The sequence below is a fragment of the Ranitomeya imitator genome, chromosome 4 (assembly GCF_032444005.1).
Source record: "Ranitomeya imitator isolate aRanImi1 chromosome 4, aRanImi1.pri, whole genome shotgun sequence".
Classification (NCBI taxonomy): domain Eukaryota; kingdom Metazoa; phylum Chordata; class Amphibia; order Anura; family Dendrobatidae; genus Ranitomeya; species Ranitomeya imitator.
Window position 1 is genome coordinate 668,772,183 of NC_091285.1, and position 23,209 is coordinate 668,795,391.

Consider the following 23,209-nt stretch of genomic DNA (forward strand, 5'->3'; position numbering starts at 1 on the left):
CCACATCCCAGAGCTCGTCCTGTATGAGGTTTAACTATCAGGTCATTCCGGGTGCTCCTAACCACCAGGTCATAACAGTACAGCTGGCCCTAAGTATTAATGCACCTCAATAGAGGGATAAGAGAACTTCTGAGACCATTTTTTTTTCTTTGCACTGTGTTTTGTCTTTCTTTTCCCTTAGACCTTTGGGTTGTTCAGGACACAGGTGTAGATATGGACATTCAAGGTCTGTCCTCTTGTGTGGATCATCTCACTGCAAGGGTACAAAACATTCAAGATTTTGTGGTTCAGAATCCTATGTTAGAGCCTAGAATTCCTATTCCTGACTTGTTTTCTGGGGATAGATCTAGGTTCTTGAATTTCAAAAATAATTGTAAACTGTTTCTAGCTTTGAAACCCCGCTCCTCTGGTGACCCCGCTCAACAGGTAAAAATCATTATTTCTTTGTTGCGTGGTGACCCTCAAGACTGGGCATTGTCCCTTGCGCCAGGAGATCCTGCATTGCGTGATGTTGATGCGTTTTTTCTGGCGCTTGGATTGCTTTATGATGAACCAAATTCAGTGGATCAGGCAGAGAAAATCTTCCTGGCTTTGTGTCAGGGTCAGGATGAAGCGGAGGTGTACTGTCAGAAGTTTAGAAAGTGGTCTGTACTTACTCAGTGGAATGAATGTGCCCTGGCGGCAATTTTCAGAAAGGGTCTTTCTGAAGCCCTTAAGGATGTCATGGTAGGATTTCCCACGAATGCTGGTCTGAATGAGTCTATGTCTTTGGCCATTCAGATCGATCGGCGCATGCGTGAGCGCAAAGCTGTGCACCATCTGGCGGTATTCTCTGAGCATAGGCCTGAGCCTATGCAATGTGATAGGACTTTGACCAGAGCTGAACGGCAAGAACACAGACGTTGGAATGGACTGTGTTTTTACTGTGGTGAATCCACTCATGCTATCTCCGATTGTCCTAAGCGCACTAAGCAGTTCGCTAGGTCTGCCACCATTGGTACGGTACAGTCTAAATTTCTTTTGTCCGCTACTCTGATTTGCTCTCTGTCGTCCTATTCTGTAATGGCATTTGTGGATTCAGGCGCTGCCCTGAATTTGATGGACTTGGAGTTTGCCAGACGCTGTGTTTTTTTCTTGGAGCCCTTGCAGTATTCTATTCCATTGAGAGGAATTGATGCTACGCCTTTGGCCAAGAATAAGCCTCAGTACTGGACTCAATTGACCATGTGCATGGCTCCTGCACATCAGGAGGTTATTCGCTTTTTGGTGTTGCATAATCTGCATGATGTGGTCGTTTTGGGGTTGCCATGGCTACAGGTCCATAATCCAGTGTTGGATTGGAAATCTATGTCTGTGTCCAGCTGGGGTTGTCAGGGGGTACATGGTGATGTTCCATTGCTGTCAATTTCACCTTCCACTCCTTCTGAAGTCCCTGAGTTTTTATCAGATTACCGGGATGTATTTGAAGAGCCCAAATCTGGTGCCCTACCTCCTCATAGGGATTGCGACTGTGCTATTAATTTGATTCCTGGTAGTAAGTTTCCTAAGGGCTGTCTGTTTAATTTATCTGTGCCAGAGCACGCCGCTATGCGGAGCTATATAAAGGAATCCTTGGAGAAGGGTCATATTCGTCCGTCGTCATCACCATTGGGAGCAGGGTTCTTTTTTGTGGCCAAGAAGGATGGTTCTTTGAGACCTTGTATTGATTACCGCCTTCTTAATAAGATCACAGTCAAATTTCAGTATCCTTTGCCGCTGCTGTCTGATTTGTTTGCTCGGATTAAGGGGGCTAGTTGGTTCACCAAGATAGATCTTCATGGTGCGTATAATCTTGTGCGAATTAAACAGGGTGATGAATGGAAAACGGCATTTAATACGCCCGAGGGCCATTTTGAGTACCTGGTTATGCCATTCGGGCTTTCTAATGCTCCATCTGTGTTTCAGTCCTTTATGCATGACATCTTCCGAGAGTACCTGGATAGATTCATGATTGTATATTTGGATGACATTTTGGTCTTTTCGGATGATTGGGAGTCTCATGTGAAGCAGGTCAGAATGGTGTTCCAGGTCCTTCGTGCGAATTCCTTGTTTGTGAAGTGGTCAAAGTGTCTCTTTGGAGTTCAGAAGGTTTCATTTTTGGCTTTCATTTTTTCCCCTTCTACTATCGAGATGGACCCTGTTAAAGTTCAGGCCATTTACGATTGGACTCAGCCGACATCTGTGAAGAGCTTGCAGAAGTTCCTGGGCTTTGCTAATTTTTATCGTCGCTTCATTGCTAATTTTTCCAGTATTGCTAAACCGTTGACTGATTTGACCAAGAAAAGTGCTGATGTGGTCAATTGGTCCTCTGCGGCTGTAGAGGCTTTTCAGGAGTTGAAGCGTCGTTTTGCTTCTGCTCCTGTGTTGTGCCAGCCAGATGTTTTGCTCCCTTTTCAGGTTGAGGTTGATGCTTCTGAAATTGGAGCAGGGGCTGTTTTGTCACAAAGAAGTTCTGATGGCTCAGTGATGAAACCCTGTGCCTTCTTTTCTAGAAAATTCTCGCCTGCTGAGCGCAATTATGATGTGGGCAATTGGGAGTTGTTGGCCATGAAGTGGGCATTCGAGGAGTGGCGACATTGGCTTGAAGGAGCTAAACATCGCGTGGTGGTCTTGACGGATCACAAGAATTTGACTTATCTCGAGTCTGCCAAACGGCTGAATCCTAGACAGGCTCGATGGTCGCTCTTTTTCTCCCGTTTTGATTTTGTGTTTTCATACCTTCCGGGATCTAAGAATGTGAAGGTTGACGCCCTGTCAAGGAGTTTTGTGCCTGACTCTCCGGGTGTTCCGGAGCCGGCGGGTATTCTTAAAGAAGGGGTAATTTTGTCTGCCATTTCCCCTGATTTGCGGCGTGTGCTGCAAAAGTTTCAGGCTGATAGACCTGACCGTTGTCCTACGGAGAAACTGTTTGTCCCTGATAGATGGACTAGTAGAGTTATCTCTGAGATTCATTGTTCAGTGTTGGCTGGTCATCCTGGAATCTTTGGTACCAGAGATTTGGTGGCTAGATCCTTTTGGTGGTCTTCTTTGTCACGGGATGTGCGTTCTTTTGTGCAGTCCTGTGGGACTTGTGCTCGGGCTAAGCCCTGCTGTTCTCGTGCCAGTGGGTTGCTTTTGCCCTTGCCGATCCCGAAGAGGCCCTGGACGCATATTTCCATGGATTTTATTTCTGATCTCCCTGTTTCTCAAAAGATGTCGGTCATTTGGGTGGTTTGTGATCGCTTCTCTAAGATGGTCCATTTGGTACCCTTATCTAAATTGCCTTCCTCCTCTGATTTGGTGCCATTGTTTTTCCAGCATGTGGTTCGTTTGCATGGCATTCCAGAGAACATCGTCTCGGACAGAGGTTCCCAGTTGGTTTTGAGGTTTTGGCGGTCCTTTTGCGCTAAGATGGGCATTGATTTGTCTTTTTCTTCGGCTTTCCATCCTCAGACTAATGGCCAAACCGAACAAACTAATCAGACTTTGGAGACAAATCTGAGATGCTTTGTTTCTGCTGATCAGGATGATTGGGTTTCCTTCTTGCCTTTGGCTGAGTTTGCCCTTAATAATCGGGCCAGCTCGGCTACTTTAGTTTCTCCTTTTTTCTGTAATTCTGGTTTCCATCCTCGTTTCTCTTCAGGGCAGGTTGAGCCTTCGGACTGTCCTGGTGTGGATGCGGTGGTGGACAGGTTTCAGCAGATTTGGACTCATGTGGTGGACAATTTGACATTGTCCCAGGAGAAGGCTCAACGTTTCGCTAACTGCCGGCGTTGTGTTGGTCCCCGACTTCGTGTTGGGGATTTGGTTTGGTTGTCATCTCGTCACGTTCCTATGAAGCTTTCCTCTCCTAAGTTTAAGCCTCTTTTCATTGGGCCATATAAGATTTCTGAAGTTCTTAATCCTGTGTCATTTCGTTTGGACCTTCCAGCTTCTTTTGCCATCCATAATGTGTTCCATAGGTCGTTGTTGCGGAGATACGTGGCGCCTATGGTTCCCTCCGTTGATCCTCCTGCCCCGGTGTTGGTCGAGGGGGAGTTGGAGTATGTGGTGGAGAAGATTTTGGATTCTCGTGTTTCGAGACGGAAACTCCAGTACCTGGTCAAGTGGAAGGGTTATGGTAAGGAAGATAATTCCTGGGTTTTTGCCTCTGATGTTCATGCTGCCGATCTTGTTCGTGCCTTTCATTTGGCTCATCCTGATCGGCCTGTGGGCTCTGGTGAGGGTTCGGTGACCCCTCCTCAAGGGGGGGTACTGTTGTGAATTCTGTTGTCAAACTCCCTCCTGTGGTCGTGAATGGTACTTCGGCGAGTTCTGTCTATGGGCTCCCTCTGGTGGCTATGAGTGAAGCTGCTGCTTCTGAGGTTCCTTACACAGGTGACGTGGTTTATCCTTTGGTTGGCTGCTCTATTTGATTCCTCTCAGATCGTTACTCCATGCCAGCTGTCAATGTTTTTGCATTGGTTCAGTTCGCTCCTGGATCTCTCTGGTGACCTGCCTTCTCCTGCAGAAGCTAAGTTCCTGATAGTCATTATTTGTTCACTGTTTTCTTGTCCAGCTGGTTATCATGATTTTGTCTTGCTAGCTGGAAGCTCTGGGATGCAGAGTGGCCCCTCCGCACCGTGAGTCGGTGCGGAGGTCCTTTTTGCACACTCTGTGTGGTCTTTTGTAGGTTTTTGTGCTGATCGCAAAGTTACCTTTCCTATCCTCTGTCTATTTAGTAAGTCTGGCCTCCCTTTGCTGAAACCTGTTTCATTTCTGCATTTGTGACTTTCATCTTTACTCACAGTCAATATATGTGGGGGGCTTCCTTTACCTTTGGAGAATTTCTCTGAGGCAAGGTAGGCTTTAGTTTCTATCTCTAGGGCTAGATAGTTCTTAGGCTGTGACGAGGCGCCTAGGTCTGGTCAGGAGCGCTCCACGGCTATTTCTAGTGTGTGTGATAGGATTAGGGCTTGCGGTCAGCAGAGCTCCCACATCCCAGAGCTCGTCCTGTATGAGGTTTAACTATCAGGTCATTCCGGGTGCTCCTAACCACCAGGTCATAACAGGGAGCATCATCCGGAAGTGGAAGGCTTATGGAACTACTGTTAGCCTTCCACGGCCTGGACAGCCTTTGAAAGTTTCCTCCCGTGCCGCGGCCAGGCTTGTCCAAAGAGTCAAGGCTAACCCAAGGACAACAAGGAAGGAGCTCCGGGAAGATCTCATGGCAGTGGGGACATTGGTTTCAGTCAATACCATAAGTAACGTACTCCACCGCAATTGTCTCCGTTCCAGACGAGCCCGTAAGGTACCTTTACTTTCAAAGCGTCATGTCAAGGCTCGTCTACAGTTTGCTCATGATCACTTGGAGGACTCTGAGACTGACTGGTTCAAGGTTCTCTGGTCTGATGAGACCAAGATCGAGATCTTTGGTGCCAACCACACACGTGACGTTTGGAGACTGGATGGCACTGCATACGACCCCAAGAATACCATCCCTACAGTCAAGCATGGTGGTGGCAGCATCATGCTGTGGGGCTGTTTCTCAGCCAAGGGGCCTGGCCATCTGGTCCGCATCCATGGGAAGATGGATAGCACGGCCTACCTGGAGATTTTGGCCAAGAACCTCCGCTCCTCCATCAAGGATCTTAAGATGGGTCGTCATTTCATCTTCCAACAAGACAACGACCCAAAGCACACAGCCAAGAAAACCAAGGCCTGGTTCAAGAGGCAAAAAATCAAGGTGTTGCAGTGGCCTAGTCAGTCTCCTGACTTAACCCAATTGAAAACTTGTGGAAGGAGCTCAAGATTAAAGTCCACATGAGACACCCAAAGAACCTAGATAACTTGGAGAAGATCTGCATGGAGGAGTGGGCCAAGATAACTCCAGAGACCTGTGCCGGCCTGATCAGGTCTTATAAAAGATGATTATTAGCTGTAATTGCAAACAAAGGTTATTCCACAAAATATTAAACCTAGGGGTTGAATAATAATTGACCCACACTTTTATGTTTAAAATTTATAAAAATTTAACTGAGCAACAAAACTTTTTGGTTTGTAAGATTTATGCATCTGTTAATACATCCTGCTCTTGTTTGAAGTTTGAAGGCTCTAACTTATTTGCATCTTATTAAACCTGCTAAATCTGCAGGGGGTTGAATACTACTTGTAGGCATTGTATATTGTATAAGGAGGTAACAGGTACAAAGCTTGTGTTCCCATCTTGGTGGTCAGAAGAAAGTGTTTAATCACCTCACAAGATCACAGGCAAGTGGTAAGCACCACATTTAAAATATGTGTCTGATAAATGTTCATCCTGTAGCCTAAGCCCACTGCTGGCAAGTCCAGTATTTTTTTTCACTAAAATTCCCAGGTCTGGCTTACACATTGCCTTTTTCAGCCTTACTTGGCCTGTGCTGTCTCAGGGTCCCCAAAAACCAATATCTTTACCTTCTGGACTCCTGGCTTTACTCATTGCAGATGAGCTCTCCTTTCTGTCTGCACAGCTTTCTAAAGTATTCAAGAAATTTTGGCCATCTAAGGATCCAAGCTGCCACTTTTTAGTCCAATTGCAAACATGCTACCTCTGAAAATCTCCTTCCTTTCACACACACCCAGCATGCAGCCAACTCCCTGTGATTAGGAAGTAATTCTCTAATAACTCCCCAAATTTCCTCCCACCTCCTAATCTGGCCAGCTGTAACCCTTCCTTTCCCAGCTATCTACTTTTCGACTACAGCCCAAAATGATAGGCATAGCAATAAACCACATTAACCCTGCTGTTGTCTTCGGTCAAAAACGACCGACCATGAACTTCAATATTATTTAAAATATTCAAGATGCGGCTCTGAAACCCGTGGCCGACCGACCCATTCTCATTTAAGTCAATCAACCACAAGTTTCAGAACCGCATCTTGAACACCCCAAAAAATACCAAAGTTCAAAATCGGTCTCCCCAGACCGAAGACAACAGCAGGGTTAAGCAGTATGCATCAAACATCAACATACAAGAATACACTAGTATAGCATATTGCAGTATCAAAATCACAAAAGCTATAATTTCAGGGGGTGTCAGACATTGTCTCTCTCCGTTACAGAAAATCAGATATTATTTCGGAAACAGTCATCATATTGTGACCAGATTTCTAAAGAGCATAACATTCTGGAGAAATACTGTATCCAGAATTCCAAAACAAATGGTATCTAGAGAAAAACTTTGGTGACCATAATTCCAGAAGACGGGTCATTGTGGTGAAACACCATTCATATCATGACCAGGATTCCTGAAGATGAGACAATCTGCGGAAATACTTTTAATATCGTGACCAGGTTTCTAGAAGAAAGGAATTTCTTGAAAAATACTATTTATATTCCACCCAGGTTTCCAGAAGAAAGGACATCCGGTTGAAACACAATTCCTCTGAAGACCAGAAGTCCAGAAAACAGATCATTCTTGAGGTACAGCATGGATTTTCAGTTTTTAAGTATGTTTGTCATGTGCCATTTTGAGTAAAAGTTTTTAATGCAATCTCAAGTTCTGCTTCCAATTTACAACATCTCTTGACTTGTAGTCTATTCTTATTATGACCAGGAACCATAAAAACGTGATATTCCGATCATATCCCAGATATCCCAGAAGACAGAAACGCTATCATCATCATGACCAACATTGGACATTTCTTACCTGGTGGCCTACTAGAAGTGTGATGTTCTTCAATTTGCGATGAACTTCTTGTGGTCATTATATAACTTTTGCGAATTACTGTTCTTTACTCTATTCAGTGGAAATGTTCGGTTTCTTCATGTGTAAGGAATGTGCAAGACAAGAAAAAGATCTTCAGATGCCTACGGCACCCGAGAGCACGCACAATAGCCATGTCAGAGCTCAGCCATTCTGGGTCCCTGCTGTCACCCTGTCTTACACCGTCAAGTCAGATTGTGACAACTACAGATAGACAATCAGTAAGATCTACAACCAGGAAGATCTATACTCTCATTATATACACCTAAGGAAAATCTACCTACCGTGAGGACTGGCAGCACGGTGATCAGCGGGTACAGGATACGTGGAGGGACCCGGCTGGCACTTTCAGGACCCGGATAAGGTTTGGACAAGGTGCTGTCATAGCAAAAAAATCCCTGGGAATGGACAGGGAAGGTGTCCGTGTACTCAAAGTGGTAGGAAAGGATAACAGTACCGGCCATCAGGACGAGCTGGAAATAGAGCATCTTGTCAGACGAGCAAGGGATGAGGGCAAAGAAGAAAGACGTCAAGAGAGGGAGGAATGATGGAGGCTTTAGAGATAGAAAGAATGAAGAAGACAGTGAAGGAAGACTACTTAATGCAAGGAAGAGAAGACATGTGGAAGACAGAAAAAGGAAGGTGGGATCTGGAGAAAAAGGTAGATAATGGGTTTAGAAAGAATAACTCATAAGAAAATCTGAAGAAGAGCACTGAGGTCTACAAATAATATGTAGGAAAGATGTACGAAGGGTTAGGAGAAAGAAAAAGGACAAAGCAAGAGATGTGAGGAACTGTGTGCGGAATCTGGTGAAGCAGTCAACAATCTCCTCACATTTTGTCACGTCAACAATCTCCTCACATTTTGTCACGTCTTCCGCTCCCATCACCGTGTCTAATCCCACCACATCATGTCACCCGTGTCCCACTTTCATGTCTCACCCTCTTGCCATACCTTCTCTTGTCACAAATCTACGACTTCTACAACTTCATGTAAAAGGCTGCACTGGATCACATCATGGTGCCCAAATTCTAACGAATTATCTAATGTGCCCAAGTCTAATATCACATGTCACTAAGGCATCCGGGATGTGGAAACTAAAATAATAATATCTCATTCATGTAGGGATATGATTAGAAGGATCAGAAGGAGATGGCTAATATGTGCAGCTTGCATGGCTTATGGTGGCATATTGCAGATGCAGTATGTGGGTGGGCAAGAGGTTGGCATATGTTAGTTGGCATGTGGCACCTTCCGTACCCTCCGAATGAATGGTATAAAACATGTTCCTCCAGATTGCCATGGGACCCCAGTCCCAGTAGGTCCTGGCATCTGCCCATGTTTAATGGTGCTGACGAGCGCACTATGACTTACGATATTTCCCCTACCACATGAATCATGTCACCTGGGCCTAACGTCATGACACAAAACCAAACTTTCACCACAAAGACAGAAGGTAAACAACAGGAGTATGGCACCTTCCACAGACAACATAACCATGCACAGGTCCTGACCGCGGAGGAATTACCTCTACAAATAAGAAGCATGGTATGAAGGAGATGCTACTTTTAATCTCTGGCTCCCTGGCCACCATGTGCGCAGCTCCAGAACAACCTGAAAACAAACAAATAATAAGTGCCAGGTTACTATAATAAAAAGATGGAGGCCGAATTGTTCTTAAATGAAATCTGTCAGCAGGAATTCACCCCCAAACTATTTATAAGTTAACTAGATGGTGGCCCGATTCTAACACATTGGGTATTCTAGAATATGCATGTCCACGTAGTATATTGCCCAGTTGTGTAGTATATTGCCCAGTCACGTAGTATATTGCCCAGCCACATAGTATATTGCACAGCCCACATAGTATATTGCCCAGCTATGTAGTATATTGCCCAGTCACGTAGTATATTGCCCAGCCACGTAGTATATTGCCCAGCCACGTAGTATATTGCCCAGTAACGTAGTATATTGCACAGAGCCACGTAGTATATTGCCCAGTCACGTAGTATATTGCCTAGTAACGTAGTATACAGCACAGAGCCACGTAGTATATTGCCCAGCCACGTAGTATATTGCCCAGTCACGTAGTATATTGCACAGCCACGTAGTATATTGCCCAGTGACATAGTATATTGCACAGCCACGTAGTATATTGCCCAGTGACGTAGTATATTGCCCAGTCACGTAGTATATTGCACAGAAATGTAGTATATTGCACAGCCACGTAGTATATTGCCCAGCCACGTAGTATACAGCACAGAGCCACGTAGTATATTGCCCAGTCACGTAGTATATAACCCTGCCCACACAGTATATACAGTGGCCACATAATATATAGCACAGCCCACATAGTATATAACACTGCCTATGTAGTATATAGCAGCCACGCTGTATCTAACACAGCCCACGCAGTATTTGGCAGTGTGGGCACCATATCCCTGTTAAAAAAATATTTAAAATAAAAATGAGAATGGAAGATGGCGGCCGGCGCCAGCGGCTCAGCGGACAACGGAGGGTGAGTATAGCAGGTTTTTTTTTTAATTATTATTTTTAACATTACATTTTTTACTATTGATGCCGCATAAGCAGCATCAATAGTAAAAAGTTGGGGACACACAGGGTTAATAGCGGCGGTAACGGAATGTGTTAGCCGCAGCATAACGCGGTCCGTTACTGCCGGCATTAACCCTGTGTGAGCGGTGACCGGGAAGGGAGTACGGTGCGGGCACTGACTGCAGGGAGTAAGGAGCGGCCATTTTCTTCCGGACTGTGCCCGTCGCTGATTGGTCGTGGCAATGGTCGTGGGCATTTTGCCACGACCAATCAGCGACTTGGATTTCATGACAGACAGAGGCCGCGACCAATGAATATCCGTGACAGAAAGACAGACAGACAGACGGAAGTAACCCTTAGACAATTATATAGTAGATATAGCTCATAGACAAGTCCAGTAATACCTTTACATGACTGGTTCTTTCCTCCGTTACTGAGAAATCAATATTTAAATTGATTGAGGCTTAATATCTATTTGCAGTCCGAAACCTCTAGCACTCCAACTCTATTCCTCGCCTCCTGCTTGACTGACATCCTCTATGCTGTATGTTGTCAGGCAAATGAGTCATTAGTCAAGCAGGAGAACGTGGGGAAAAGAGCTGGAATGACAGAGGCTTCAGAGCTACAAACAACTATTAAGCCTCATTTGCATATCAAATTACACCCTGATTTCTCAGTAACAGAGGAACAGACTGGCCATGTAAAGGTGTAGATGGACTTGTCTTTGAAAAGGCTACATGCTCATATAAATAGTATAGAGGGGACGAGGGGGTGAAATCCTGCTGTCAGATTCTCTTTAAGACAGAAAAAAATAAAGCTTAGAGACCCCAGCACAAACAAAAGACAATTCTATTATAATATTTTTTTTTCTTGTTGAAACACTGTCACGATATTGTATGGAATCTCATATAAGTTTAGTTTCTCTTGCTAGCCAGGCTGTGGGCTAAACCCCCCCCCTTTCAATTTCACTCAGGCAAGAGCGTGTCTTATCAATGCATGTGGGGGGAGTTTTATTGAAGAAAGGTATTTAAGACTGGCATAGCTGCAGTGGAAAGTGTACTAGCTGAAATTGGTTTAGAAGCTTCCAGAATCCATGAGAGTCTTTGTTCTAATATCTATATATATAATTGTCTAAGGGTTTTTCCGTCTGTCTCTCTGTCTGTCCTGGAAATCCCGCGTCTCTGATTGGTCGAGGCCGCCAGGCCTTGACCAATCAGCGACGGGCACAGCGACGATGATGTCATAAAGGACGTAGACATCCCGCGTCTCTGATTCAGCGACGGGCACAGTATCGACGTAGATGTCGTAATGGTTGCCATGGCGACGATGATGTCATAAAGGTTGCCTCGACCAATCAGCGACGGGCACAGTCTGCCGCGAATTCTGGAATCATCATTGTCCATATACTACGGGGACATGCATATTCTAGAATACCCGATGCGTTAGAATCGGGCCACAATCTAGTGATAAGATATTGGGCTAATGAGTTAGGCTAGAAAAAGGAGAAATACATATTCTTTACGTCCCTCGGCAGATCTGTCAACCACTCTAAACATGAGCTTCTAACTCCATCAGGTAAAAAAAAGTAGGGATTTCTCTGTAATTATGCATCACAAATAGGACATATTTGATCTCATTAGAATGCCAATGTTAATACGAGATGAATGCTGGGTTTGTTATGACTATGACGTGTTCTGTAGCGGAGGTACAGGCATTAGGAAAACTTGTGTTAAATCTAGTAAGACTGAAAAGGTAGGACAGACTGGGTAAACCAACCCCTTTTAATGATGTCACAGGCTGTGGTTATTTAAGTGACTCCACTTTGCCCAGCCTTGAGAGTGAGTCTGAGTTTTTACCTGGGAAGCCCTGACTGCCAGCCCGAATGCATTGGGACATATGGACCTAGCCTGGTTGCCTGAAATGATCTGAACACATGTAAGTGTTATTTCTCATGTAATCCCTGTTTTTTTTATAATTACCTTGTACATATTTACAATTGTCTCATATTGTAACATCTTTTATAAACACTGCCTTAATTTTAACAGAGTAAAATATATAAATTACTAGTTCGTTCTTCCTGTTCTAAAATGTACCCTAAGTCTCCTGAAGGGAATTACGCTACTGTTTTGGGTTAGCTTCGGACCCGTTTAATCGAAGCTGGTGGCAGCATACATTTCAGGAGCCAGGATACTGTAATAAGAGGTTACTGGGGTAATAAGAGGATCAGGAGCCGGGTTACTGTAATAAGAGGTTACAGGGGTAATAAGAGGATCAGGAGCCGGGTTACTGTAATAAGAGGTTACAGGGGTAATAAGAGGATCAGGAGCCGGGTTACTGTAATAAGAGGTTACAGGGTAATAAGAGGATCAGGAGCCGGGTTACTGTAATAAGAGGTTACAGGGTAATAAGAGGATCAGGAGCCGGGTTACTGTAATATGAGGTATAGGGTAATAAGAGGATCAGGAGCCGGGTTACTGTAATAAGAGGTTACTGGGTAATAAGAGGATCAGGAGCCGGGTTACTGTAATAAGAGGTTACAGGGTAATAAGAGGATCAGGAGCCGGGTTACTGTAATAAGAGGTTACAGGGTAATAAGAGGATCAGGAGCCGGGTTACTGTAATAAGAGGTTACAGGGTAATAAGAAGATCAGGAGCCGGGTTACTGTAATAAGAGGTTACAGGGTAATAAGAGGATCAGGAGCCAGGTTACTGTAATAAGAGGTTACAGGGTAATAAGAGGGTCAGGAGCCAGGTTACTGTAATAAGAGGTTACAGGGTAATAAGAGGATCAGGAGCCGGGTTACTGTAAGAAGAGGTTACAGGGTAATAAGAGGATCAGGAGTCGGGTTACTGTAATAAGAGGTTACAGGGGTAATAAGAGGATTAGGAGCCGGGTTCCTGTAATAAAAGGTTACAGGGGTAATAAGAGGATTAGGAGCCGGGTTACTGTAATAAGAGGTTACAGGGTGTGAGGCTGTGGCCTCTGATACAGCTAGGGGGCGCTGTTTGTTCTCCCCAGAATGTGCATGCAGACGGATGAAGTCCATAGGTGTGCATGAGAGTCACGGATTTCCGGTCCGGGTTTTCCACGTGGCTGAAGGCCACAGGTTTGTGTGTGTTTAAAAGCCCTGCAGTAAGGGGTATGGGTGTGTCAGGCCGTGTCAGGTGTCTGGGCAGGAGAGGCCAGGTGCACGTCAGTGTCAGTCTGGTGTGTGCTGGTCTGCAGAGTGCATGGAGGCCAGCAGAGCCAGCACCCAGGGCAACTGAATAGCCTGGCACCCGCAGCGTACACAGAGATGCAAGTCGTCCATGGTACTGGTCTTGGATGTGGACAGTCCTGTTTCCCGGAGGTGGATATCCTGTGCCCGTAGGAGTCGGATGTGGATAGTCCTGTGCCCGGAGGTGGATGTCCTGTACTCGAAAGAGGACTAGCATGTGCAACGATTGCAAACAGGTGGATATGGTGCCCGGCTGCTATCCGGAGGATATCCTGAACTGTGTACGACTGTGTGAGTAAAAAGTCTGTAAGAGACTGTGATACAGCGATGCAGGACACCCACGAGAACTAGTCAGAGGAGGGCTGGCGTGTGTAGTGTCTGCAACATATGAGGCTGTGTGTATGGAGACGTATAGAGACTGTGAGATGGCGTGCGGTCACCCAGGGAAACTGGACAAGGGAAGTCTGGCCTGTTTAGGGACCGCAAATCTAAAGCCATGTGATATGCATTACTTTGAACTGGTGTAAACTGATCACTGAAGTTATATGCATTTATGTGAAGTGGACTTTAATGCTGTGAAGAAACACATTAAAAGAGACTTTTGTGTTTGAATTTGTGGGTCACTGCTTCTTCACTGCGTACGATGCTACTGCAGCTTTACAAGGGTAATAAGAGGATCAGGAGCCAAGTTACTGTAATAAGATGTTACAGGGTAATAAGAGGATCAGGAGTCGGGTTACTGTAATAAGAGGATACAGGGTAATAAGAGGATCAGGAGCCGGGTTACTGTAATAAGAGGATACAGGGTTATAAGAGGATCAGGAGTCGGGTTACTGTAATAAGAGGTTACAGGATAATAAGAGGATCAGGAGCCGGGTTACTGTAATAAGAGGTTACAGGGTAATAAGAGGATCAGGAGTCGGGTTACTGTAATAAGAGGCTACAGGGGTAATAAGAGGATTAGGAGTCGGGTTCCTGTAATAAGAGGTTACAGGGGTAATAAGAGGATCAGGAGCCGGGTTACTGTAATAAGAGGTTACAGGGGTAATAAGAGGATCAGGAGCCGGGTTACTGTAATAAGAGGTTACAGGGTAATAAGAGGATCAGGAGTCGGGTTACTGTAATAAGAGGCTACAGGGGTAATAAGAGGATTAGGAGCCGGGTTCCTGTAATAAGAGGTTACAGGGGTAATAAGAGGATTAGGAGCCGGGTTACTGTAATAAGAGGTTACAGGGTAATAAGAGGATCAGGAGCCGGGTTACTGTAATAAGAGGTTACAGGGTAATAAGAGGATCAGGAGCCGGGTTACTGTAATAAGAGGTTACAGGGGTAATAAGAGGATCAGGAACCGGGTTACTGTAATAAGAGGTTACAGGGTAATAAGAGGATCAGGAGCCGGGTTACTGTAATAAGATGTTACAGGGTAATAAGAGGATCAGGAGTCGGGTTACTGTAATAAGAGGTTACAGGATAATAAGAGGATCAGGAGCCGGGTTACTGTAATAAGAGGTTACAGAGTAATAAGAGGATCAGGAGCTGGGTTACTGTAATAAGAGGTTACAGGGGTAATAAGAGGATTAGGAGCCGGGTTTCTGTAATAAGAGGTTACAGGGTAATAAGAGGATCAGGAGCCGGGTTACTGTAATAAGAGGTTACAGGGGTAATAAGGGGATCAGGAGCCGGGTTACTGTAATAAGAGGTTACGGGGGTAATAAGAGGATCAGGAGCCGGGTTACTGTAATAAGAGGTTACGGGGTAATAAGAGGATCAGGAGCCGGGTTACTGTAATAAGAGGTTACAGGGTAATAGGAGGATCAGGAGCCGGGTTACTGTAATAAGAGGTTACGGGGGTAATAAGAGGATCAGGAGCCGGGTTACTGTAATAAGAGGTTACGGGGTAATAAGAGGATCAGGAGCCGGGTTACTGTAATAAGAGGTTACAGGGGTAATAAGGGGATCAGGAGCCAGGTTACTGTAATAAGAGGTTACAGGAGTAATAAGGGGATCAGGAGCCGGGTTACTGTAATAAGAGGTTACAGGGGTAATAAGAGGATCAGGAGCCGGGTTACTGTAATAAGAGGTTACAGGGTAATAAAAGGCTCAGGAGTCGGGTTACTGTAATAAGAGGTTACAGGGTAATAAGAGGATCAGGAGCCGGGTTACTATAATAAGTGGTTACAGGGTAATAAGAGGATCAGGAGCCGGGTTACTATAATAAGAGGTTACAGGGTAATAAGAGGATCAGGAGCCGGGTTACTGTAATAAGAGGTTACAGGGGTAATAAGAGGATCAGGAGCCGGGTTACTGTAATAAGAGGTTACAGGGTAATAAGAGGATCAGGAGCCGGGTTACTGTAATAAGAGGTTACAGGAGTAATAAGAGGATCAGGAGCCGGGTTACTATAATAAGAGGTTACAGGGTAATAAGAGGATCAGGAGCCGGGTTACTGTAATAAGAGGTTACAGGGGTAATAAGAGGATCAGGAGCCGGGTTACTGTAATAAGAGGTTACAGGGGTAATAAGAGGATCAGGAGCCGGGTTACTGTAATAAGAGGTTACAGGGTAATAAAAGGCTCAGGAGTCGGGTTACTGTAATAAGAGGTTACAGGGTAATAAGAGGATCAGGAGCCGGGTTACTATAATAAGAGGTTACAGGGTAATAAGAGGATCAGGAGCCGGGTTACTATAATAAGAGGTTACAGGGTAATAAGAGGATCAGGAGCCGGGTTACTGTAATAAGAGGTTACAGGGGTAATAAGAGGATCAGGAGCCGGGTTACTGTAATAAGAGGTTACAGGGTAATAAGAGGATCAGGAGCCGGGTTACTGTAATAAGAGGTTACAGGGTAATAGGAGGATCAGGAGTCGGGTTACTGTAATAAGAGGTTACAGGGTAATAAGAGGATCAGGAGCCGGGTTACTGTAATAAGAGGTTACAGGGTAATAGGAGGATTAGGAGCCGGGTTACTGTAATAAGAGATTACAGGGGTAATAAGAGGATCAGGAGCCGGGTTACTGTAATAAGAGGTTACAGGGTAATAGGAGGATCAGGAGTCGGGTTACTGTAATAAGAGGTTACAGGGGTAATAAGAGGATCAGGAGCCGGGTTACTGTAATAAGAGGTTACATGGTAATAAGAGGATCAGGAGCCGGGTTACTGTAATAAGAGGTTACAGGGTAATAGGAGGATCAGGAGTCGGGTTACTGTAATAAGAGGTTGCAGGGTAATAAGAGGATCAGGAGCCGGGTTACTGTAATAAGAGGTTACAGGGTAATAAGAGGATCAGGAGCCGGGTTACTGTAATAAGAGGTTACAGGGTAATAGGAGGATCAGGAGTCGGGTTACTGTAATAAGAGGTTACAGGGTAATAAGAGGATCAGGAGCCGGGTTACTGTAATAAGAGGTTACAGGGTAATAGGAGGATCAGGAGTCGGGTTACTGTAATAAGAGGTTACAGGGTAATAAGAGGATCAGGAGCCGGGTTACTGTAATAAGAGGTTACAGGGTAATAGGAGGATCAGGAGTCGGGTTACTGTAATAAGAGGTTACAGGGGTAATAAGAGGATCAGGAGCCGGGTTACTGTAATAAGAGGTTACAGGGTAATAAGAGGATCAGGAGAGAGGTATCGGGGGTACAGGATCAGTCTGGTATGTGCCATTTTGGAGGTAATTATCGGGTACCTGTGATCAGTGTTATGATGATGTGATATGGATTACGCTTATCATTTATGAAGAGTCTTCACATATTATGATGACAATCCCCATTAATGAACGTGCCCCCTGCAGCCCCCGTTGTGGCACAGACCTGCTGGCATCGTGCGGATGTTCCCCCTCTCTACGCTCCGGGATATCAGCTCAGAGGGAGGAGAGACAGCTGGCTCCCTGATCACTGTCTTCAAGGAAAAGGGTTTGGAGAGAGCGATGGAAAACAGAAGGAGAGAAATGACAATATTGGGATCACTAATGTCATAGATGAATTACGGGAGAAAACAATATGTGAAATGGGATAAAAAAAATATAAAATACGGTAAAAATGACTAACAGCAAAAATACCAATGATGAGAAAAAAACGAGGGATAATGAGCTGAGATAGAAGATTGGGGAGAGGAGGATTAGGACGGACAATGGAGGGATGAAGAAAAGAATAGTGTGATGGAGGGAAGAGGAGGAGAGTAACAGCTGCGGGGGGCTTATTAGTAGGCTGACGGCATATGCTGTGTGATCATAACACCCACCTCTCCATACCTGAGTCCTGATACTGGTGCAGCGCCCCCTACTGGACATATATGGAATTGTATGTTTTATATGGAACTCATCATTGTTATGTAGAATGCTGTAGGATACCGTGATATATGGGTGGTCTCCACTGTCCCCCCTGTCCAAACTGTGACAATCTTGTTGGAGATGGATAACAGATGCCATATGAATAGCAATTGACTTGTTAAGGGACACAGGGGAGGAGGTTACAGTCAGATTGGTGGGGTCTGACCTCTTGGGTCCCCTACACCCAGCAAAGTAAAGGGGCTGAGGCACTCATGTGTGCACCTCATTAGGGGTCCCACCCGACAGTGGCCTTAAAATCAATAGACCCAATCATAAGCAAACAGGGTCTGTCTGGCGCCATCTGGACCCATTATTCAACGACCTGCACGGGCCTTAGGGCTTCTCATGCTAAGACCCCTTAGATGCAACAACTAGGACTGACCCCATTCGGGTGATGAGGTCTGTGTATGTGCAGGAGGGCAGCATGGACGCATTTCTATGGACGCCGTGTTACGGATCCATCAATCTTCATCCTTTCTGCACCAAAGCCTGAAAAATGTAATGAAAAGTTACGACATGGAGAACAAGTGTCAGTGCAATCATTCAGCCTGTCCAGATGTATCAGGTCTATCACATCACAGTGACTATTCCACAGTGGTGAGATCCACTACACAGGCAGATATGTGGAAGGGAGAGCTGAATCTAGTGAGCTCTGACCACAGAAGAACCAAGCCAATAGGACAATCACTAATAAGGGAGAGCTGAGCCCGGTGTGCCCCGACCACAGGAGAACCAGACGATAGGATGGGAACTAATAAGGGAGAACTGAGCCCGGTGTGCCCCGACCACACGAGACAAAGCCAATAGGATGGGCACTAAAAAGGGAGAACTGATCCCGGTGTGTCCCGAGCACAGGAGAACCAGACGATAGGATGGGAACTAATAAGGGAGAACTGAGCCCGGCGTGTCCCGAATACAGGAGAACCAGACAACAGGATGGGAACTAATTAGGGAGAACTGAGCCCGGCGTGTCCCGAATACAGGAGAACCAGACAATAGGATGGACACTAATAAGGGAGAACTGAGCCCGGCGTGTCCCGAATACAGGAGAACCAGACGATAGGATGGGCACTAGAAAGGGAGAACTGATCCCGGTGTGTCCCGAGCACAGGAGAACCAGACAATAGGATGGGAACTAATAAGGGAGAACTGAGCCCGGCGTGTCCCGAATACAGGAGAACCAGACAATAGGATGGGAACTAATAAGGGAGAACTGAGCCCGACATGTCCCAAGCACAGGAGATCCAGACAATAGGATGGGAACTAATAAGGGAGAACTGAGCCCGGCATGTTCCGAGCACAGGAGAACCAGACGATAGGATGGACACTAATAAGGGAGAACTGAGCCCGACATGTCCCAAGCACAGGAGAACCAGACGATAGGATGGACACTAATAAAGGAGAACTGAGCCCGGCATGCCCCGAGCACAGGAGAACCAGACGATAGGATGGACACTAATAAAGGAGAACTGAGCCCGGCATGTCCCGAGCACAGGAGAACCAGACGATAGGATGAACACTAATAAAGGAGAACTGAGCCCGGCATGTCCCAAGCACAGGAGAACCAGACGATAGGATGGACACTAATAAAGGAGAACTGAGCCCGGCATGTCCCGAGCACAGGAGAACCAGACGATAGGATGGACACTAATAAGGGAGAACTGAGCCCGACATGTCCCGAGCACAGGAGAACCAGACGATAGGATGGACACTAATAAGGGAGAACTGAGCCCGACATGTCCCGAGCACAGGAGAACCAGACAATAGGATGGACACTAATAAGGGAGAACTGAGCCCGGCATGTCCCGAGCACAGGAGAACCAGACGATAGGATGGACACTAATAAGGGAGAACTGAGCCTGGCATGTCCCGAGCACAGGAGAACCAGACAATAGGATGGGAACTAATAAGGGAGAACTGAGCCCAGCATGTCCCGAGCACAGGAGAACCAGACAATAGGATGGACACTAATAAGGAAGACCTGAGCCCGGCATGCCCCGAGCACAGGAGAACCAGACGATAGGATGGGAACTAATAAGGGAGAACTGAGCCCGGCATGTCCAGACCACAGGAGAACCAGACAATAGGATGGACACTAATAAGGGAGAACTGAGCCCGGTGTGTCCCAAGCACAGGAGAACCAGACAATAGGATGGGAACTAATAAGGGAGAACTGAGTCCAGCATGTACCGAGCACAGGAGAACCAGACAATAGGATGGACACTAATAAGGGAGAACTGAGCCCGGCGTGTCCCGAGCACAGGAGAACCAGACGATAGGATGGACACTAATAAGGGAGAACTGAGCCCGGAATGCCCCGAGCACAGGAGAACCAGACGATAGGATGGACACTAATAAGGGAGAACTGAGCCCGGAATGCCCCGAGCACAGGAGAACCAGACAATAGGATGGGAACTAATAAGGGAGAACTGAGCCTGGCGTGTCCCAACTACAGGAGAACCAGACGATAGGATGGACACTAATAAGGGAGAACTGAGCCCGGCATGTCCCGAGCACAGGAGAACCAGACAATAGGATGGACACTAATAAGGGATAACTGAGCCCGGCATGTCCCAACCACAGGAGAACCAGAGGATAGGATGGGAACTAATAAGGGAGAACTGAGTGAGTGGCCCACCAGGGCAGTGGGGGAATCGGTGGTGGGTCCGGTCGGCTCAAAGGTATATGTCACGGTGGTGGCGACCCGGTCCGTGGCCCTGGGCGCCCATGTTAAAGGGATGGTCTTTAAAGGGGTTTAGAGAATAAAGTTTGTTTGTGACGCTACCTGTGGTATTCGGTCAGTAGGGACCGATGCTGCTTAAGGGGGTCGTCTGGGGTGATGTTATGGCAGCTAGATGGTATACCTTCCCACAGGTGAAGTAGGTCCCCAGGGCTCCTGTGTATAGATGAAGATGGTGAATGGTGCAGTAAAAAACGAGGACACAGGTTTGCAGTCTCTTTACCTGGTTTACTGTAGGCTTCAGGCAACCGCAGTCCAGGGCACCAGATCACAGGGCAGGCAGGGTCCGGCCGGCTTGGAAGCAAATTCAGAGTCCGCTTTACCAGGTGGAGTTACAAGCCTTCCTATTAGCGCGGTGATGTTGTAGTCCCTTACTGCCTATGGCTTCTGGCAAGGTCCTCAGAGTTCTCTCTCTGCCCCTCATAGGAATGGAACACAAACCCGTATGACAGGTGGCTCAAGTCTTTTTGTAGGGTCTCTATCACGACCCGGGCTCTATATGCCACTGTGTTTCCTGGGTGTTAGGGCTGACAGGTTATGTGTAGTCTGCTGTCCTGCCGGTCTCTGCTGTGCCACTTAGAGTCCGACACAACCTCGGTCTTCCAGCCACCGGGAATCTGCGCTCTGCAGGGAGTTGGCCCAATTGCAGCTGTCCTCCCCAGTTGCCACTTGCCTGTGCTTCGCTCTCCTGCACGTTCACTAACACTGTTCTTCCTTCGGTATCTCTCAATCCTGGAGCTGCAGCAACTCTGGCTGCACGGTCCCAAACACGTCTCTCTGCCTCAGACTGCTGTCTGGCACGAACTGTCTGCTTTCCCGCCGCCGCTGAGTGTATTAAACGGAACCTGTCACCCCCCAGGCGTTTATAACTAAAAGAGCCACCTTCAGGGGAGAAAGTTGTCCAAATGCAGCATTAGTGCTGCACAAAGTGGCTCTTTAAGTTACAAATACCTGGGGGGGTGACATGTTCCCTTTAATAGGGGAGTTCCCTTGAAAACCAGGTTCAGAGCTCCCCCTTCTGGCCTGGAGTGTGAACATGTTGTATGCATTGTGGTAACCTGATAAAAGATATCTTCCTTTGCTTCCAAGCGTGATATCACTCTCCCCGTGTGGAAAGCAATGCCACTGTGACGAGCAGGACCCTGGGGTGTCACACTGAGCCCGGCATGTCCCTACCACACGAAAACCAGAGGATAGGATGGGAACTAATAAGGGAGATTGTTGTGAATTCCGCTCTTGGGCTCCCTCCGGTGGTTGTAAGTAGCATTTTTGTGAGTTCTGCTCTTTGGCTCCCTCCTGTGGTTTTGAGTGGTATGGCTGCTTCTTGGATTTAGCTTCAGCAGCTGTTTTCACTGATCATCTTTCTGGCTCAGCTATATTAGTCTGGCCTTATCCCTCATTCAATGCCAGTTGTCAATTGTTCCTGCCTGGAGTCATTGCCCTTAGGACTTTCCTGACACTCTGACCAGTTCATCAAAGCTAAGTCCTTGCTTGTCCTTTTGCGGTTCTCTTGTTGTGGACTTTGTTGTTCAGCACTTTCTTTGTTTTTGTTCATTTGTCCAGCTTTTCAGTATGGATCTATTCAGTTAAGCTGGAAGCTCTGGGCAGCAGAGTTTGCCCTCCACACCTTTAGTCAGGTGTGGAGATTTTTGCATTTCTCTGCGGTGGACTTTTTCTAGTTTTTTTTACTGACCGCACAGCGTTCTGTTCTGTACTATTTCTATTTAGCTAGAAGTGGCCTCCTGTGCTAAATCTTGTTTCATACTACGTATGTCATTTCCTTCTCCTCTCACAGTCATTATTTGTGGGGGGCTAATCTATCCTTTGGGGATTTTCTCTGAGGCAAGATAGTTTTCCTGCTTCTATCTTTAGGGGTAGTTAGCTCTTAGGCTGTGATGAGATGCCTAGGCCGAGTTAGGAGCATTCCACGGCTACTTCTAGTGTTGTGTTGAGCTTAGGGACTGCGGTCAGTATAGTTGCCACCTGCTCAGAGCTAGACGCATGTCGCTCCTTAATCACCAGATCATAACAGGAAAACTGAGCCCGACGTGTCCCGACCAAAGGAGACAAAGCCGATAGGACGGGAACTAATGAGGAAGAGAGGTTTAAGAATACCAGATAACTCACTTATATGGAGGCACAGTGGAGAGAGCTGTTATTATGGGGGTACAGTAAGTGTCACTTATTATGGGGGCACTGTGGATAGCAGTGTTATTATGGGGGAACTGTGGATGTCACTTTTATTATGGGTCCCTGTGGATATCGCTGTTATTATGGGGGTGTACGGGGGACGACCGGACCGTGGGTACCTGCTTGCCGGGGCCGAAACTGAAAAATCGGTATCTCCTGTTCCCAGGGGGGAAGCATTAGTGAGCCGGACCTTCCTCCTGACCAAGAGGAGGTGGGGATATGAAAAGGGAAAGTGCGCACAGCAGAGCAGTTTGGCGGGAACCCAGAGCAGCGTGTAGAGAGGTGAGTAGCGCGCTCTGATGCCCCTTCCCCCACCGAGCAGCGGCGCTGTGGCAGCCCCTATCGACTGCAAAGGGACCGCACCAGAGAAAGAGGGAAGCTGGGAGTGCTGCAGCAGCCAAGGAGAGAAGTGCTCCGTCCTGGGAGCACCGGCCAAGCGC

The 23,209-nt window shown here is 46.5% G+C and overlaps 1 protein-coding gene across 2 annotated transcripts in view; it reads right to left on the reverse strand.

Moving 5' to 3' along the window:
- PLPPR2 (phospholipid phosphatase related 2) overlaps positions 1-17,697 on the reverse strand; it is a 30,903-nt gene extending 13,206 nt beyond the window's left edge. Inside the window, exons 1-3 of one of the 2 annotated variants that reach the window (XM_069767219.1) lie at positions 17,322-17,697; positions 9,271-9,356; positions 8,026-8,214 (exon numbers count right to left, since the gene is read on the reverse strand). In XM_069767219.1, the coding sequence (XP_069623320.1) occupies positions 8,026-8,214; positions 9,271-9,356; positions 17,322-17,331 (285 nt within the window). In that variant the 5' untranslated portion in view covers positions 17,332-17,697. The remainder of the gene's footprint in view (positions 1-8,025; positions 8,215-9,270; positions 9,357-17,321) is intronic. The other variant, XM_069767218.1, reaches the window with a different exon arrangement.
- Between the last annotated feature and the right edge of the window lie 5,512 nt (positions 17,698-23,209).